Raw genomic sequence first — 19,645 nt, 5'->3', positions numbered from 1 at the left:
AGGAAATGGCTGGAGAAAATAATCTCAGCCTGCTTCAATTTACTGAAAAATCTAATGGGTAATTAAGGTTCTTAAATTCCAACTAATATAGCTGCATTATTCAAAGTGTTGGCACGATATGATGCATTACTATTAATTTTAAGGTATAATGTAAGTAATTTGTTAAAATATAAAGTGCAAAAGCTTGTGAATACTCGATGAAAAGACTGAATTTTTACATAATTTACTGATGAATTTAAGCTAACACTTCAGTAGAGTTTCCTAGCTCAAGTTTTCAAATGGCATATTTCCAGTTCCCCATTCTTTTCACCAAATCTTTTGTTTCTCTTGAGGCCATGTCTGATGCCTTTTATCCTACTGCTTACATTATTGTTTCTCTTAAAATAGTGGACTCTTATCAAAAGTTAGATTTCTATCAAAAAGGGAGAAACAAGATGGAAGTAGAGGGTCATAAAATTCAAGACAAATAAGCTCAGCATAATTTTTAGTTTAATAGACATGTGCTGAAGCATATTCACTCACTTGTATGGCCTACTTGGTTCCCACAGACATTTGAAATTGTCTATACCCTTTCCAGGCAAGAGATAGAAACAGCTAGAAGAACACCATGTAGCTAGATATTAATGGATGAGGGTGAGAGGTATCAAGAATTCAAAAGGAGGTGCAGATCTCTGGCCTTTAAACCATCATCATAGCCAAAATATACAAAACAAGTCAACTGTGACCTAGGATTACACAGGGCTACCAAGTAAGGTTCCAGAGAGCAGGGTAACCTAGCCACTTCTTACAGAGCCTAAAGCTCTTGGTATATCCAGAATCAAAACTACCTTCAAGTGCTGAAGACTCGAGTACTCAGTTGGCATCTTGCATTAGTCATGGTCCTCTGGAGAAACAGAAGAAATGGGATGTGTATTTATATACAGAAAGAGTGTATTTTAAGGAACTGGCTCATAAGATTATGGAGGCTGGCAAGTCCAAAATCTGCAGAGTGAGCCAGCAGGCTAGAAATGCAGGAAGAGCTGATGTTGTAATTCATATCCGAAGGCTGGCTGCTGGGAGAACTTCCTTTTGCTTAGGGCAGGTAAATGTTTGCTCTAGTTAGGACTCAACTAATTGGATGTGACCCATTCACATTATGAAGAGCAATCTGCTTTAAATGTCCAAAGTCCACTAATTTAAATGATAATCTCATCCCAATAAACCTTCACAAAAAAATCTAGAATAATGTTTGACCACATATCTGGGCACCATGGTCCAGCCCAGTTGACACATAAATGCAGCCATCACATATCTCATCTTAGCGAATTCTGTATCAGCCAATAGTTATGCTCTAATAAAAATTCATGCATTTTCTAGGATGCCTGGGTGGCTCAATGGTTGAGCATCTGCCTTCAGTTCAGGGCATGACCTCGGGGTCCTGGGATCCAGTCCCACATCGGGCTCCCCGCAGGGAGTCTGCTTCTCTCTCTACCTGTGTCTCTGCCTCTCTCTCTGGGTCTCTCATGAATGAATAAATAACATCTTTTTAAAAATTCATGCATTTTCTTTATGTAGAATTTAATAATTTAATTTAATTTAATTTTTCTTTTATTTCCTTTTTTTTTTTTTAGAACTCATACTGTGAGCAGCAAGGGGTAGGGGGAAGGACAGAGGGAGAGAGAGAGAGAATCTTAAGCGGACTCCATGCCCAGCACAGAGCTCGACATAGGGCTCAGTCTCACAACACTGAGATCATGATCTGAGCTGAAATCAAGAGTTGGACCCTAACAACAGAACCACCCAGGCACCGCCCCACCCCTTTTGTTTTTACAGGATAATGTGAAGAAAAACATTCAACATAGAAAATTGTCAACATTCAGAAATAGTTAATTTGGACCTCCCCTGAAAACTTGAAGAAATATAGACATTTGTTCATTTATTTAGCTGACTCTGATTTGCAGTGTTAAGTGCTTAGTGAGCTATAAAACATTCAAAATAACATCAACTTATTAATGTGTTATTGCCAGTAATATTTATCTTCTGCAAATGCCCAAGAGAATTAGTTATAAACTGTACCTGCATATCTAATTACAACAATAGTTGTATTATGTTTCCGTAGCCAAATTACCAACATGAAAGATTTTCCAGTGGTTTGAAATGAACATTTGTAGAAACCAGACCACCTTTAATGTGTATTTTTGTTTTGGAGGTGTCAGCATTTTCACCATGGCTGTTGTGTGTTAGAGCTTAATCATGTTTACAAATATCTCTCTTACAAAAGTATGCTGCATGGCAATCATTAGTTGTGATAACTTTATGCCACTTGAGCAAAACTGTTACTTTTTTATAGAGATTCAATATTACTTGGATCTAGTGCAATACTTGGTTCCAATTTTCAGAAGTTTGAGAAGTGCTGCAAAAGTTTGTGAGTTTGTGTCCAGATACTTTGGGATACAGTATGAAATGCTTCAAAACATCAATATTACTTAGAATGGCAATATTACTGAAAAAAAGGATGCTCTCACTCTTTTCATTTTTAGAAATGACTGAGATTTCTCAAAGATTTTCATGCATTAGATCTTATGGCATATTCTGCCAACTTTGTGGATAGTAAAACCACATTCTAAAAAATTATTCAGTAAAGAAAAGATATTAAATGAGTAAATTTTACATCAGGCTAGTGCAGAGAGGGTTTCCAAAAGTACTTTAAAGGGTTATTTAATACGCCCACCAGGATGTAATGTATAATTATCAGCAGCACTCTTTAAAAAAAAAAATGAGAGAAAGAAAGAAAAAGAAGCTTCTAATGCCAATTGCTATTTTGTATGGATGTATTCACATAAAAGGATATCAAGAAAATAAATCACTCAACTATTTTCTAATATATTTTTCCATATGTTTGCCTCCTTTTAAAGTTGTCTTGCTGTGAGCAATTTTATAGGATATTATAGATTTATGAGCATCACATAAAAATCTTTGAGAGCAGGCTAATACAAGGTTTGAGTTTCCAAAATATGATCTTTTTAAAGAAAAGCTGCTCTCTTTAATATAATAATAAACTTTCCCTCTAGTTTTTTAAAATTAGATTTCCAATTAAATTAAAACTGAGTTCCTTTTGTATCTATCTAGTCCATGTTAGAATGATTATGGAAAAATTATCCTAGTCAAGTTATCAATTCAGATCTTCATATTTTGTGGTCTGAGAAGATACAGAAAAAAAAGAAATATATACTTATCCAATTTAGTTCACTCAGTTATATCCAAAAGGAATAAAAATTATACTTCACTTGAGAAATATTACTTTTCTTGTGGTTTGTGATATTCTTTCATCCTTTTATTCTTTTCAATTAATCAATCAATCATAATTCAATCAATCAATATCCAAAGGCTGAATATTCAAAAATAAGAGAAGAGATTGGCTAGGTGAAAATGTCCTTTGTTTTTTCAAAGCCAAAGAAAAAATAACTGCTGTCTGTGAAAGTAATATTAAAACTCAGCATACTGTAAAATATTAATACTAACCAAGTGAATTTCAAATAAAAGTTGTTTTCATGTTTTATTGCTTAATCTCATGGGTATTTTAAACTGATTTTCAAACTACATATGTGTTTGCATACTTGTCTTCTTGTATCAAGACTCCTTTTTAGGTAAATTTTTCTTTGGCTCAATTATTTAGCACATAATTATATTTTTGCATGTGACTATTTAAGGCAGTGATTTGATTAACATATTTGGATAGCTTTAATATCTTTTGGATCAATGAGCAGTCCAGTTTGTTCAGATTAATTGGTATGTATTTTTCTCTTAAAACTGAATATAGTTATTTTGTTTTTTAAGTTTATCAAGAACTTATTAGTAGCTTGCATTACAAAGACTTTCAAAGTATCTTTTAAAAAGTGACACTCCCCATATTAAAATGCCCATTGCTCATAGTGCCTGAGCTCTGTCTAAAGATTATCCATGTGAATCATTCATGTTGTTGGGCTGATGAAGCCAATAAGAATCAAACGATGACATAGAGATTAAGAGTGTGGTGAATTTTGTCATATGCATATTTTTACTTGAATGTTCAAAGTCATTTGAATTATCAATTTGACTAATTTATCTTATACAGGTGTGGAAAACTATGCACCAAATGCTTATGGATAAAGGAACAATGTTCATTGTAACACATGTTAAAAGTCTTGAGTCACAACTTTTCCCATGAAAATGTAGTTTCAAACATATGAAGAAACCATTAGAAAATAATCAATGTCTCAAACATTTTGAACTATATATGTAATGTACCTTTTATATGAAACAGAATATATATTTTAAGTAAAGTAAAAATTTATAGTGAAAATATAATTTCACTTGACTCAAATTACATTTGAGTTTTCGAAAAACAAACAAAAAATGTTAATTAAAGAAAATAAAAGGGGTGTATGTGGATGGGTGGATAGATGAACAGGAAGACCGGTAGAAATACCTGGAGAATCAATGCTTAACAAATACAATTTAAAAATACTTTAAAAATTGAAAGTTGGGATGAGTATTTCAATATATTGACACAAGTAGTATATTAATATTTAAAAGACACTGAAATGGTGAATAATACTATATATAATGCTATATCATACCCACTTCTTGGCAAATGAAATAAGAATAACACAATTTTATCAGAAAGTTTTACCAGACTTTCAAAAAAAAATAATTCTTCTTTTATTTATTTAATTTTTAAAATTATTCTTTTACATAATAATTTCTCAGACAATAGAGTTGATTTATCACAGACTGTTATAAGCTTGATATTGAAGTTTGATAAAGGAATTTAAAAAATGAAAAATAATTTGATTCATGAATGATGTTGCAAAAATTTTAAGTTTAGTTAGCCAATATTTCAATGTATTAAAACATTATTAATCATATCAAACAGAATTTATTCCAGAAATGGAATATTGGTTTAAGATGAGTAAAACAAATTAATAAAATTTATCTTATTTTTTAAAAAAGGAGAGTCTGTACATAGAAATTAAATATAGAAACATCAGTAGTGGGCAGCCCGGGTGGCTCAGTGGTTTAGTGCTGTATTCAGCCCAGGGCCAGATCCTGGAGACCCGGGATCGAGTCCCATGTCGGGCTCCCTGCATGGAGCCTGCTTCTCCCTCCGCCTGTGTCTCTGCCTCTCTCTCTCTCTCTCTCTCTCTCTCTGTCTCTCATGAATGAATAATGAAAATTTAAAAAAAGAAACATCAGTAGCTCTTCTGACTATTCACACCTATGTTTTGATAAAATGTTTTAAGATATCAAAATGATATAAGAATTCTCTTAGCCTATAAATTCTATTCCACAAATATCTACAGCAATATGCACTTAATATAATTCTAAACTTGAGAAGCATTTCTTTAAGATCAGGACTAAAACAAAGATAACTAACATATGTATTAGTATTTAACTTAGAACTAAAGGCCTGGCCAAGGCAATAACCCCAAAGAAATAGCTAACAAAAATACTAGAAGAGAGAAGCAAAACCTTCATTATCATTTGATACAAAATATTTTATATAGAACACACAGAGAAATATTTAAATTAATATAAATTTCAGAAAGGTAGCCAGATATAAGATCCAGAAAAACTATAATTTTTCTGTTTAATAGAAATAGTCAATTAGAAGATGTAATAGACATAAGATATCATTGGGTATAATTTATAGTCACCACAAAAAAATAAACATAGGATTAACATAACCACATAAGCATGAAACTTATGCAGAACTTGCAAAAATATTCTTATAGGGCATAAAAATATATAAATGACATATGAACATTATTAGTTTATTTAAAATTAAAAGATTATAAATATATAATTTGTGGGACAATTAATAAGTTGTATTGATTCTAATAAGAAGTCCTGCAATGTTTTGAAAATTTTGGATGACAGTTATAAAATATATATGAAATCCTTTAGGGCACCTGGGTGGCTCAGTTGGTTAAACATCTGACTCTTGATTTTGACTCAGGTCATGATCTCAGGGTCATGAGATCAAGTCTTCATCAGGTTCCACACTGAGCATAGAGCCTGCTTAAAATTCTCTCTCTCTTTCTCCTTCTGCTTCTCCCTCCACTGCCTTGCTCATTCTCTCTCTTTCAAAAAGAAAGAAAGAGAAGAGGAAAGAAAGAAGAAGAAAGAAAGAAAGAAAGAAAGAAGAAAGAAAGAAAGAAAGAAAGAAAGAAAGAAAGAAAGAAGAAAGAAAGAAAGAAAGAAAGAAAGAAGAAAGAAAAAGAAAGAAAGAGAAAGAAAGAAAGAAAGAAGAAAGAAAGAAAGAAAGAAAGAGAAAGAAAGAAAAAGAAAGAAAGAAAGAAGAAAGAAAAGAAAGAAAAGAAAGAAAGAAAGAAAGAAAGAAAGAAAGAAAGAAAGATCTTCTAATAGCTAAGATAATTTTTGGAATATTAAAATAAAAGCAGATCTGTGTGTCACTTTATCAATATAAAAAAATCAAAGTTGTTACAATAGTAGGTATAGGCAGAAGAATAGATAAACTCTTGGAACAGACAGTAGAGCCTGTGATAATAGGATACATGGGGATGGTATACAATAGAAATAGTATCAAAAATCAGAATGAAATCTACTGAATGAGAGAAGATATTTGCAAATGACATATGCAAAATATATAAAGAACTTCTACAGTTCAACACAAAAAAACCAAACAATCCAATTTAAAAATGGGCAGAAGATATGAAAAGATATTTTTCCAAAGGAAACATGCAGATGGTCAACAGATATATGACAAGATGCTCAACATCACTATCATCAGGGATATGCATATCGAAATCACAATGTATATAATCTTGCACCCATCAGAATGGCTAAAATCAAAAACACAAAAAACAAGTGTTGGCTAGGATATAGAAATAAAGGAACTCTCACACACTGTTGGTGGGAATGCAGCTGGTGCAGCCACTGCAGAAAAACAGTATGGAAGTTCCTCAAAAAATTAAAAATAGAGCTACCCTATGATCCAGTAATTACATTGCTGGGTATTTACTTTAAAAAATACAAAAGCATTTATTCAAAGGGATACGTGCACCTTTATGTTTATTGCAGCATACTTACAATAGCCAAATCATGAAGTAGCCAAACTATCCATCAATGGATGAATGGATAAAGAAAATGGAATATTATTCAGACATAAAAAAATGAATTCTTGCCATTTTGAACAACATAAATGAAGCTGAAGTATAATGCTAAGCAAAATAATTCAGCCAAAGAAAACAAGTATCATGATTTCACTCATATGTGAAATTTAAGAAACAAAACAAATGAAGAAAGGGAAAAAAGAAAGAAGAGACAGAGAAAGAGAGACAAACCAAAAAACTGACTCTTAACTATAGAGACAGAGGGTAGGTGGGAGTTAAATAGGTGATGAGGATTAAAGAGTACACTTATCATAATAAGCACTGAGTAATGTACAGAATTGTTGAATCACTATATAGTACACCTGAAACTAATATAACACTGTATGTTAACTGCATTGGAATTAAAATAAAAACTTAAATCAGAATAGAAAAGATTGAACATATGATATGAAGTTGTAGAAAACTGACTTATTTTTCTGGGTAAAATAAAAGTATATCAATACAAAAACAAACTGTAGGTGGGTTAAAGAGTTAATCACAAAAGGCAATTTTAAAGAATTATTTGAGAGTGACTCCTGGGTAACTGAGTTGTTTGAGTGTCTAACTATTGGTTTCAGCCCAGGTCAAGCTCTCATGGGTCATGGAATTAAGCATTGTATTTCCCACTCAACAGGGAGTCTGCTCTCCCTCTGCCCCTCCCCCATGTTTTCTCTCTCTCTCTCTCTTTCTCTCTCTCTTTTTCTGTCAAAATCAATAAATAAATCTTTTAAAACAAGGAGGAGGAAGAAAGGGGAGGGGAAGAGGAGGGAAACAGAAGAGGAGGAAAGAAGGATGGAAGAAGAACAAACTAAGCCCAAAGTTAGCAGAAGGTAAAAGTAAATAACAAAGATCAGAGCAGAAATAAATGAAATAAAGAGTAGAAGACAGTAGAAAAGAACAACAAAACTAAGAGCTGACTTTTTTGAGAAGATAGACAAAATTCACAAAGCTTTAGCTGCACTAAGGAAGAAAGACTCAAGTAAAATCAGAAATAAACTAGGAGACATTACAACAGATATCACAGAAATACAAAGAATCAGATGAAAATGCTATGAGCAATTAAATGTTAACAAATTCACTAACCTAGAAAAAACAGATAAATTCCTAGAAACACACAAATTACAAAAACGGAATCACGGAACTAGAAAATCTGAACAGATCAATAACTAGTAAGGATATTGACTCAGTAATGAAAAATCTCTCAACAAAGAAGTCTCAGACCAGATGGCTTCACTAGTGGAGTCTTCCAAACATTTAAAGAATTAATAAAAAAAAAAAAAAAAAAAAAGAATTAATACCAATCCTTCTCAAATGCTTCCAAAACTTGAAGAGGAAGGAATACATCCAAACTAATTTGATAAGGCCAGCATTATTTTGATACCAAAGCCAGATAAGGAAACTACAAGAAAAGAAAATCACAGGCCAATATCTTTGACGAACAGAGATGCAAAAATATTTAATAAAATACCAACAAAACAAATTCAAATGCACACTTAAAAGTCATATGCATGATTAAGTAGGATTTATCACTGGAATGCAAGGATGCTTCAACATATGTGCATCAATATACATAATATGCTACATTAGTGGTGGGTAAATGAAGCATAAAAATCGTATTATATCAATAGATGCTAACAATCATGTAACGAAATTTACAATTATTCCCTGGTAAAAACTCTCAACAAACTGGATATAAACAAAAAGGCTATACATGACAACCCACCACTGACATCACATTCAATGATGAAAAGCTGAAAGTTTTTCCCCTAAGATTGAAAACAAAACAGAGATGTCCACTCTCACCGTTTGTATTCAACATCATATTGGAAGTCCTAGTCAGAACAATTAGGCAAGAGAAAGAAATAAAAGGCATTCAGACTGAAAATGAAGTAAAATCATCTCTGTTTGCTGAGGACATGATCTTGTATACATAAAATCCTAAAGACAGCACCAAAAAACTCTCAGACCTAATAAACAAATTAAGTAAAGTTTCAAGATACAAAATCAATACATATATCAGTTGCATTTCTATACCCTAACAATGAACTATTGGAATGAGAAATTAAGAAAACAATCTCATTTTCAATATTATCAAAAAGAATAAATACCTAGGAATAAATTTAACCATGGAAGTGAAATACATGTATACTGAAAACTGTAAGACATTGATGAGAGAAATTGAAGAAAACACAAATGAATGAAAAAATATTGTCCCCACAGGTTGAAAGAATTTCTACGTTAAAGTATTCATACTACCCAAAGTAATCTATAGATTCAATGTAATCTCCATTAAAATTTTGAGAAATATAGAGGAATATTTTATATATTCAATACCATTTATAACAACATGGATCAAATTGAAGGACATTATGGTAAGTCAAATACACCAGACAGAGAAAGACAAATACTGTATGGTTTTATTTATATGTAAAATCTTAAAAAAAAAAAAAAAAAGGTGAACTCATACAAACAGAATAGAGTAGTGATTGCCAGGGGCTGGGAGGTGGGGGAAAATGAGGAGATTTTTACCAAAGGGTATAAACTTTCCATTATAAGATGAATATGTTCTGAAGATCTAATGTCTAGGATGGTGACTACCATTAATAATTTAAAAAGACAGAAGAATAACAAAACAATCTCAAAGCCACAAATAAAAATATTAATGGATTTTACTACTGCAGTATGAAAGATTCTTGTTCAACAAAATACAATATAGAAAAGGTAAATATGGGGATCCCTGGGTGGCTCAGAAGTTTAGCACCTGCCTTCAGTCTAGGGCATGATCCTGGAGTCCTGGGATCGAGTCCCACATCGGGTTCCCTGCATGGAGCCTGTTTCTCCTTCTGCCTGTGTCTCTGCCTCTTTCTCTGTGTCTCTCATGAATAAATAAATAAAATCTTTAAAAAAAAGAAAAGGTAAATATATTTAATATTCATAAACATTCATATAAGGCAAATATTTGGGATATCAAAAAAAGACAGAAATCTAATAAAAAAATTACTAGGGAATTCACACACAGAAAGGGAAACCTAAAAAGCAGTTATGAGAAGATTCTCAACATCATGTCTAAGCAAAAAAGGAAAAATTTTCAAATGCTTATTTTTACCATCAGATGGGCAAACTTTTAAAGTGAATTATTACCAGCAGCTGGTGAGAATACCCCCTTACACACCCCAAAGATAATGGAAACTAGTCAGGTGTTCTAGAGTAGTTTGAAAACAACTGAATTGGATATGAATAAACACTACAGCCCAGTAATTCTGCCCCCATGTTTGACTTTAATTTTTTTCCTGCCTTGATTACACAGAGCTAGAGAGGATGAGTTTTGTTGAATTATTTTAATAGTGAAGAATTAGAAGTTGGATGGACAAGTGATGAGATAAATGTGGAACTTTCATATATGAAAATCTATGAGACAATAAAATAAGAATAAAGTATGTCCATTCATCAATCTGTAGGAATATGAAAAACCTAAGTGTGAATAAAGAAGACAAGGAATATTTAGCATTTATGTATATTAAATACTTAGGAGTTGGAAATATATAGGAGGGTAATATGATTAGAGAGAGAGAAATATGAGTTCAAAAGTAAAACAAAATAAAAACACAAAAGGAGTAATGTATTGTTAACAATGTGTCATAAACAGTTTCTCATTAATCCCTCTAGAAATATATTGCTCATGTTCTAGGACCATGATCATGTGGGATGATATTTCACATAATGTCATGTGACTTTAAAAAAAACATATTATGGATAACTTTCTCTATCTGAACATAGGGAATCATGGCATTTTTTTTTTTTTAGTAATCAGTTATATAGATGAATCAAACTTCATTTAATCCTCTAATGGTAAACATATATATTATTTTGAATTTCTTCTTATTTAAAACAATTATATATGAATATTTTAAAATATTTTTTCAAAATTATAAAACATAGCTATACTTTGCTTACTTACATGATTTTAACAGTGAAAGAAGTGTCTAAACACTGAATCACTGAGTTGAAGGTTATGTGAATTTTTAATTTTGGAAGATATCACCAAGCTCTTCCTTAGGTTTTACATTAAACTCGGAAAGACCTTTCCATTTGAAATTTTTAAACAAAGCACTATTTTTTAACACATTTATGATTTCATTTTTATATTTAAATCTCTGAACCATCTGGAATTTATCTTAGCTTAAAAAGAAAAGTAGGGAAAGAGTTTTACTGGGTTAGCCAGTTGTCCCAATACTAGGTACTAAAGAAATCAATGTTTTCTATAATTTACTATTTACTATAAGGCATATCTTTACTATTTACTATAAGGCATATCTTTCTATGTATTTCAGTCTCTTATTGATTATCCTTTCCCTTGACAACACAAAACTTACTATAGCTTTATGCTGTACTTTAAAATGTGGTTGTCCTAATTGCCTCTCATAAATATTATTTTGAGTAATTTTCCTTGATATTTTCTCATAATTGTTTTTCCAGACGAATATAATGTAATTTTATCACACTTGAGAAAAATTTTTAGTATTTTTATGTGGATCACATTCCACTAATTACTATATAAAAAATTGAAACTTTAAAAATATTGAGTATTTTTATATAAGAATAAGACATATGTTAAATATATTATCTTCTTTTATATCTAGAAAGTTATAAAATTTCTTCATATAAACATTTTGAATTTATCATTTATTGTTATGTATTTTATATATAAATTACTTCAGTATATGACATTCTTCTAAAATATTACTGAACTGTAGTTTAAATCACAAAACATAACCAGCTATAGCAACTTCTTACTAGAGAATGTCTCCTGAGGCAAGGGAAACAAAAGCAAAAACAAACCATTGAGACTTTATCAAAATAAAAAGCTTCTGCACAGCTAAGGAAACAAGCAATAAAACTAAGAAGCAACCAATGAAACGAGAGAAGATATTTGCAAATGACATATCCAATAAGGGGTTGATATCCAAAACATAAAGAACTTATAAAACTCAACACCCAAAAAACAAATAATCCAGTTAAAAAACGGGCAGAAGATACGAACAGACATTTTTCCAAAGAAGGCATACATGGCTAACAGACACATGAAAAAAAGCTCATTATCATTGATTGTCAGGGAAATACCAATTCAAAACTACAAGGAGATATCACCAGTCAGAATGTTGACATCAACAACGCAGGACACAACAGATTTTGTCAAGGATGTGGAGAAAGGGGAACCCTCCTGCACTGTGGGTGGGAATGCAAGCTGATACAGCCACTCTGGAAAACAGTATGGAGGTTCCTCAAGAAGCTAAGAATAATAAAAAAATAATAAAATAAAATAAAATAAAAAGTTAAGAATAAGAACTACCCTATGATGCAGCAATTGCACTGCTGGGTATTTAACAAAAAAAGAGACAAAAACACTAGTTTGAAGGAATACATGTTCCCTGATGTTTACAGCAGCATTAGCAACAGCAGCCAAATCATGGAGAGAGCAGAGCCCAAGTGCCCATAGCTGGATGAATGGATAAAGAAGATGTGGTGTATACATACAGTGGGATATTACTCAACCATAAAGAAGAAATCTTGTCTTTTGCAACAACATAGATGGAGCTAGATGGTGTTATGCCAAGTGAAATAAGTCCATCAGAGAAAGACAAATACCATATGGTCTCACTCATATGTGGAATTTAAGAAACAAAACAAATGAACACGGGGAGAAAAAAGGAAAGTCAAACCAAGAAACAGATTCAACTACAGAGAACCAACACGGTTACTAGAGGGGAGGTGGGAGGGAGGATGGGTTAGATAGGTGATGGCGATTAAGGAGGGCACTTGCGATGAACACCGGGTGTTGTGTATATGCGATGAATTACTAAATTCTACACCTGAGATTAATATTACACTGTATGTTAACTAACTGGAATTTAAATTAAAAGTTGGAGAGAAAAATAAAATTGCAAAGCTAACAATTTTTGTATATTAATTTTGAGAACAAGTAGCTTAGCAAACATCATTTCTCTTGAATTTCCAATCATGAATTATACCATATGCAATAAGAATAATGATTTTGCATTCTCCTCCCATTCTCATATGTGTTCTATCTTTCTGTTGACAATTATTATTGGCAAGAATTTTCTAAACAATATTAAATAATAATGATGATAGTGTTCCAGTTATTTGTTGCTATTTAACAAACCACCGCAAACTTCAGTGACTTAAAACAAGCACCACTTATCTTCTCTCACAGTCCTGTGGGTTTTCAGGACTTCCCTGGAAAGTTTCGGCAGGTCGTATTTGAGGTTGCCCATGCAGTGGTTCTCAGATGGCAGGTGGAGCAAGAGTAATCTGGAAACCTGGTTGGGACGTGGTAGGTAACAGCAAAACTTCTCTTATTTTCATGTATTCTCAGGGTCTTTCTACCGCTCATAATCTTTCGATATATATTCTCTTCTGCACTATAATTAGACTTCTTAAGTGGAAGTTCAGAGCTCTCCAAAAGAACTAAAGTGAAAGAAACCAAGATCTTCTTAAGTCTTACACCTGGAACTAGGTCAGAATTACTTCTGCCCTCTTCTATTAGTAAAGCACTCATAGAGACAACCCAGATTCCAGGGATAAAGAAGTAAACCTTACCTCTCAACGGAGAAGTGAAGAAGATACAGTCATCTTTAATTTCTTGCAGTAGTCCTTGGCTCACAAGTTATTTATAGTCCTCTTCCATGTAAAGTTCACTAACACATTTCCAGTACTCAAACAGATTTCATCCTAAGTGCTAAGTTCAAGAAATCCTCTAAATCAGGCCCAAATGTAATTCCATCTCCTTGGGAGTAATACTCGTTAACCAAAAATCCTAGAATTAAGAAAGTTTTATTTGCAAATACTCAGCATTCAGTGATAAGATATGATAACCTAAACATACACTTTCAGTCAGAAATTAATTTGGGGGACAACAAGTAGCTGGTCCATGGTAATTCTGAGATTTAAGTAGCTATGTAACCAATCCCTTGATTAGAGCCAAATCTTACTCCTCGGGAGGGTTTCTCTGTTACTAATGGTTCTAAACTCTGGACTCTTGGCTTTATACTATGGGTTATCATTTATTTTTACAAGAAATGGCCCATATAAGCAACTGGGTAGCTTAGTTTTTCAGTCTGCTCCCTGCTTCCAGAACTTTTTGGTTCAAATGCCTCTTTTGCTTTTGTCCCCTTCAGAGCATACAATTATAATTCCCTTAAAAACTATGCAGATTTCCTGTGTGTCAGTTAAAAGCTACTCCAGGAGATCAAAGTGACACCCACATGTCTTTTCAATTCCTTCTGAAATGTTACCAGAGAATCTTATAGCTGTAAGTTTCATTTTTTTGATCCTGAAGTCATATATATGTAATATATTTTCAGTGTCATAGATTTGATTTTTTACCCCGAGACTGTCTCTTATATCAAGAGTCTTTTGGTGTTCAGAGAATATGAGAATAAGAAACAGTTTTATTTTCCAAAAAGCAAACCTTAGTTTTCAATTCTTCTTTTAGGTCTGCTTGAAAATTGCCTTTTCTTTCCCATACCTAAACAAATGAAGTAAATTGTCACTACCAGCAGTCTACCCGGCAATCTCTTTACCCCAATCCACAGATGGGTGTGCACATCCAAATCAATTCTCATTATTTACAGTAGTTATGTTCAATAAAATACCCATGAAACCTGAATTAGCAAATACTGAATCACTTAGGGTCAGGTTCCTCTGAGCCTCCAGTCACATCTCCATCAGTGAATCAGTCCCTAACTTTGATGCATGTCTGTTTCTATTACATACACTCCCATGTACTTTGTAATGTATTAGCCTTGACCTCACAGCCGATAGTTCTAGAACTCATTTCTGAACTAAGTTGATCTCATATACATTTGCTCCATAAGGCATATTAAATATTTCTTGCACTTGGGAACACTACACAGTACGGGAAGACTATGCTTCAGACCATATAAAAAATAGTAAAGTCACCAAAAAAGAGCAAGAAATGTGAAAATTGTGGTACTAAATAGAAGGCCAAGGGGACACCTGCTTACAACATGAAAGCTGGAACAAGAAGGCAGAATGTTGCCTTGTTCAACTTCAGCTACAACCATGCTTGTCCGGGGGACTCAAAATTTTCACTACTCTGGGCAGGTTCATAAATGACTGCAAAAGTGTCAAGCTGTTTTATATGCAATGTATTAAAATATATGCCTAGTTTTTCACATTACATTGGGAGATCTCAATGCCAAACTTCCTAGAACTCATATCACAAGTTGCCTTTTCCCAGTTTCCAGTAACAATTGTTTCTTTGTCCCTTCCATCCTCTACTAACAGTCTTCTTGAGACCCTCTGACTTCCACTCTATAACTAGGGCCCAAAGCCAATACAACATGTGTTTTTTGTTACAAGAACAATTTCTAAATACCACTTCTTTTTCAGCTGATTTTTGCTGAAAATGGTAGAAGTAGGTTGTAACAGTCTATTTCAAATCATAAAGGCTTGAAATAAAGATCATTTCTGTATCTTTCATATCTGTGAGTTGCCATGAATACACTGGGCAGTTCATTGCTGGTCTTACCTCGGGTCTCTCCTGCAGCTGCAGTCAGATGACAACAGTGAGGACTGGAGTCATTTGGGCGCTCCACTCGCAGGCTGGGATGGTTGCCCCATGCAGTCGCAAAGCCTTTCCTCCACATTTCTCCACTTAATCTCTTCATGTGATTTCCTCAGCAGGGTAGTCGTATTCTCACATGGCTGCCCACTGCATCCCCCAAAGTACAGAAGCCCCAAAAGCAGAAGTCGTTGAGGCCATTTTTAAGCCTCATATTGTCACTTCAGTCTTCTATTAACTAAACAGTCACAGAGCTAACCCAGAAAAACAGAAATAAGCTTTATCTCTTAGTGGTGGAGTGAAAAAATGTGTGGCCATCTTTAATTCAACAAAGAACGTATCTCTGCTTTATTTCTCATTACAGTTGAAATTTTTGCATTTCAGCATTAGCAGGATGCTTTCTTTGTTTTGAGGTTAAGAGATTTTTATTCCTTTTTAGTCATGTTAAGAGTTATTTGCAAAGAGTTATCACATATTTTACATGATCTTAATATCTATTAAGATAACAATATCTTTTCTCTTTTGATGTATTAGTATGGCAAATTTATAAATGGATGCCCTTAATCTGAACCATCCTTGCATTTCTGGAGTACAAGTCTTATGATTAATAAATAAAATTCTTTGGTGCATTATGGATTTTAAAATCCTTTATTTAAGATTTCTACATCAGTAATTGAACACGATATCACTTGCTCTGTAGTTGTACAGTGGATATATGTGATGATTCTCAAGTTTTGGTAGCACTGTTATTCAAGCTTTGTGCAAAGTATATTGGAAGGCTTCCTTTTTTACCCCTCTAATCTCAAAGAATTTACATTCTGATTATCCCTGGGAATTGTGAAAAAGATCATCTGTGAACCCATCTGGGCTTGCCTAGTATTTTTTACATACTTAACTGTCAAAAATTTCTTGTTTCTTTCCAGAGTTATTTCTCTATTGACTCTTTTTTTTTTTAACTTGCACTGGACTGATTTTTATAAAGATAAAATATAAACACTAAAAAGTCTATTAAGATCTTTATAGGAATGGGCAAAACTCTTCTAATCTCTGTTTTAATAAATCTACCCATTGTAAACTATAATTTTATATATTTTGGCATTCTTGTTATTTTTATTAGATTAGGAAGCAGTTTATCTATAGAAGAATCTCATCATTTGTGATTCCATAAGGTAAAAATCTGGAATAGGAAATTTTGCCCTGGAAAAATCTTTTAGAAGGTTGGAAGCCCAATATATCATTTCTCAATAAATCCAAGAGAGCCAAATTTTCCTCAAGCTTTGGAAGACATCTCTGTTTCTTTGAGTACAAGATGAAATATTGGCTTATATTTGAAGGCCATGCTGTATAAAAAGTAAGTACATTTAAATCTTAAATCATAATCACATGCAGTGGACCAAGATGCTCATAATATGAAAGGTAGGAGGGAGGTATGATTAAGTTAACAAAAATTCTTCTAACCCAACACATGCTCACTTCAAGGAATATTCATGGATAAGAATGGAAAAATAGAAACGGAAAACCTTCAAGTTTTCAGACTTACAAAAAAGTTTTAGCTTAAGATCCAAAGAGAAGACTGCTCATTCTGGATATTTTTTTTCTCATTTTGGCTTAAGTTCCATGCATTTGGCACATATCCTTCATAGTTTAGGATCTGAGGTTATAGATATTTCTTTGTTTCATTGAAGACCACATTTTTTTCTCTGTTACTTTTGTTTGTTTTCTGTTGTTTTCTATGAGTTTTAGAAGACAAAAATCAAATTAAAATGCTTTATTCCTTCCATTTAAAGTCATGTTTATCATTTTATTTTATTATTTTTATTTGAATAGTATCTAATTTCATTTTATTAGGAAGTATAATGTCTTAGTAAACTCAATTTATTGAATTATTAATGTCCCTTATTGTCTTAATCATTAATTTTCTGACTGCTCTTTTACATTTGAGTTTTAAAGTTCAAATTGTATCAACATTAGAGTATCTGTAATTTAATGAAATTTTGGCTTTTAAAATGTTAGTATTTCAAAATAGTGAATAAAGTAAATTTCAACTTTATTGTTTTATTTCAAAAATATTAACAATATTTTAAGGCATTTAATGTAATACTTGCGAAGACAAGCATGATGATTTAATGACATTAATTAAATAAGAAAAATATGAGAAACCCAGAGTTCAAATACGTACATCTGTTCTCAAGTCTATAATCTTGCCAAAATCTATTGCTGGTTTTATTTAAATTACTATGGTACAAATTCTTCCTTCTGTCATGTGCAGTCACCCTAACTTAGTTTTCCAATTAATTTCTATATTTACTCATGTTTATAACGAGGACAAGGATTTGAATATAAATGAGGAGGAGTTTTAAAAATATTTCCTTAAAAGTAAATTTATTTTTCATATAACATTTTCCCTTATTTTCTTAGAATACTTTTCATTTCTTTATTCATTCAGCTCTTTATGTGTAAATGAGAACTTAGCTTGGGCCAAAATCTGTGCACATTTGTTGTAAATACAATGTAGAGCAGTCTGTTCCTGTAAGGAAATTAAAATATAGTAAGAAAGTTATAATAGACTAAACTTAAAATTATAATATAGTTTGATAAATCCTATAATGGAGGAAGTACTGTTTCTAAGATATACATACAGAAAGAGCTCCTTACACAGAGTTGGGAGGTCAGAGACAATAAAAAATAAGGAAGTTTATGAACAGATGATCTTTGCATAAGGAGCTATGTTGCTTTTCTTGATATATTTCTAAACTTGATGCAGTCTCTGGCCTGCCTGGGCAAAGCTTGTGCTTTGATTATGAAGTCTGATGATCTGAGAATTTACTAAGTAGAAAACTCTCTGTTTCTATTTTTCCCTTTAGCTTTATACATTAAAATAATTGTTTCCTCATGAAATGAATTAATGTAAAGAGATAAAGCAGTGGAATCAGCCAAAGTTGAATGAAGAAACTACATTATTAAATAATCAAATCACTTTTTCTCCAAATGGAATCTGACTTTTAAGGTCCATGTCTGAAAAAATAAAATAAAATAAAATAAATAAAATAAAATAAAATAAAATAAAATAAAATAAAATAAAATAAAAAATAAGGTCCATGTCTGTACTCATGGGAATACTAGTTTGTTTGTTTAGTATTGAAAACAAAAACAAAAACAAAAAAACAACCCTGATGCATGTTTTAATAATAAGACTTCATAGACTAACTCCAACATTGAATTTCTGGCTTTCTTTTTCTGGACCTTTTGCAAAATTAGTTCTGATGTTTCGATTAATGGAAAAAGAGAAAATTAAAGTTTTAAAAAATCTAGAGAGAAATAATTTCAAAATATAAGGTCCTCTGGTAATATAATCATAAATGGAATAATAAATAAGAATAAAATAATAACTTATTTTAAATAATAACTTGTAACTTATATTCTATTCCATCTTAATCAGATTAACATTCTTAGAATTGCCTTGATTGGAGAAACAATAATCTCTATAGACCTAGATACTAGAAATAAATACAACACCTTATTTTCTGTTAATCATACCTTCTTTTAATAAGAAATGACTGTTTTCTAGTTCTCCATTTGTAGGAACAATTTAGATGAGATTGGGCACATTCAGGGTGGTATGGCCATAGACCATTTGTAGGAACAATTTAAAGCTAAATTGCTTATCATATATATGTGCACTAGGCTGATTTCATTATTTGTGTCTTTTAACATTTTGTAGGTAATCTGTTTCTAGGTAAATAGCTCTTGCTACTGACATAAAGTTGCTACTAAGTAAACAATTTTGATTCTAAATAGCAGAAATCAAAGAGTAGTATATATTCACCAAATGCTCAATATATCTCAAATATATTTCAAAAGGCTATGATAGCAGTCTATGATAAAAACATGTTTTCTTTGGAAGATT

At 32.1% G+C, this 19,645-nt stretch overlaps 1 protein-coding gene and 1 long non-coding RNA gene across 2 annotated transcripts in view; both read right to left on the bottom strand.

Moving 5' to 3' along the window:
- Positions 1-13,072: 13,072 nt before the first annotated feature.
- Positions 13,073-17,515, bottom strand: LOC112641451 (uncharacterized). Its single transcript, XR_003124652.2, has 5 exons — positions 17,279-17,515; positions 15,706-15,888; positions 14,623-14,679; positions 13,752-13,968; positions 13,073-13,619 (listed from the first exon to the last, which is right to left on the bottom strand). It is a non-coding gene; the product is annotated as an uncharacterized LOC112641451 (long non-coding RNA).
- A 604-nt stretch (positions 17,516-18,119) lies between these two features.
- LOC112641007 (casein kinase 2 subunit alpha' interacting protein) overlaps positions 18,120-19,645 on the bottom strand; it is a 134,717-nt gene continuing 133,191 nt past the window's right edge. The window contains exon 3 of the mRNA XM_025417912.2: positions 18,120-18,265. Within this exon, the coding sequence (XP_025273697.1) occupies positions 18,173-18,265 (93 nt within the window). The 3' untranslated portion in view covers positions 18,120-18,172. The remainder of the gene's footprint in view (positions 18,266-19,645) is intronic.

The sequence above is a fragment of the Canis lupus genome, chromosome 33, assembly GCF_003254725.2.
Source record: "Canis lupus dingo isolate Sandy chromosome 33, ASM325472v2, whole genome shotgun sequence".
NCBI lineage: Eukaryota > Metazoa > Chordata > Mammalia > Carnivora > Canidae > Canis > Canis lupus.
The sequence above is the reverse complement of the archived record's forward strand: the minus strand, read 5'-3'. Positions and strand labels throughout refer to the sequence as shown.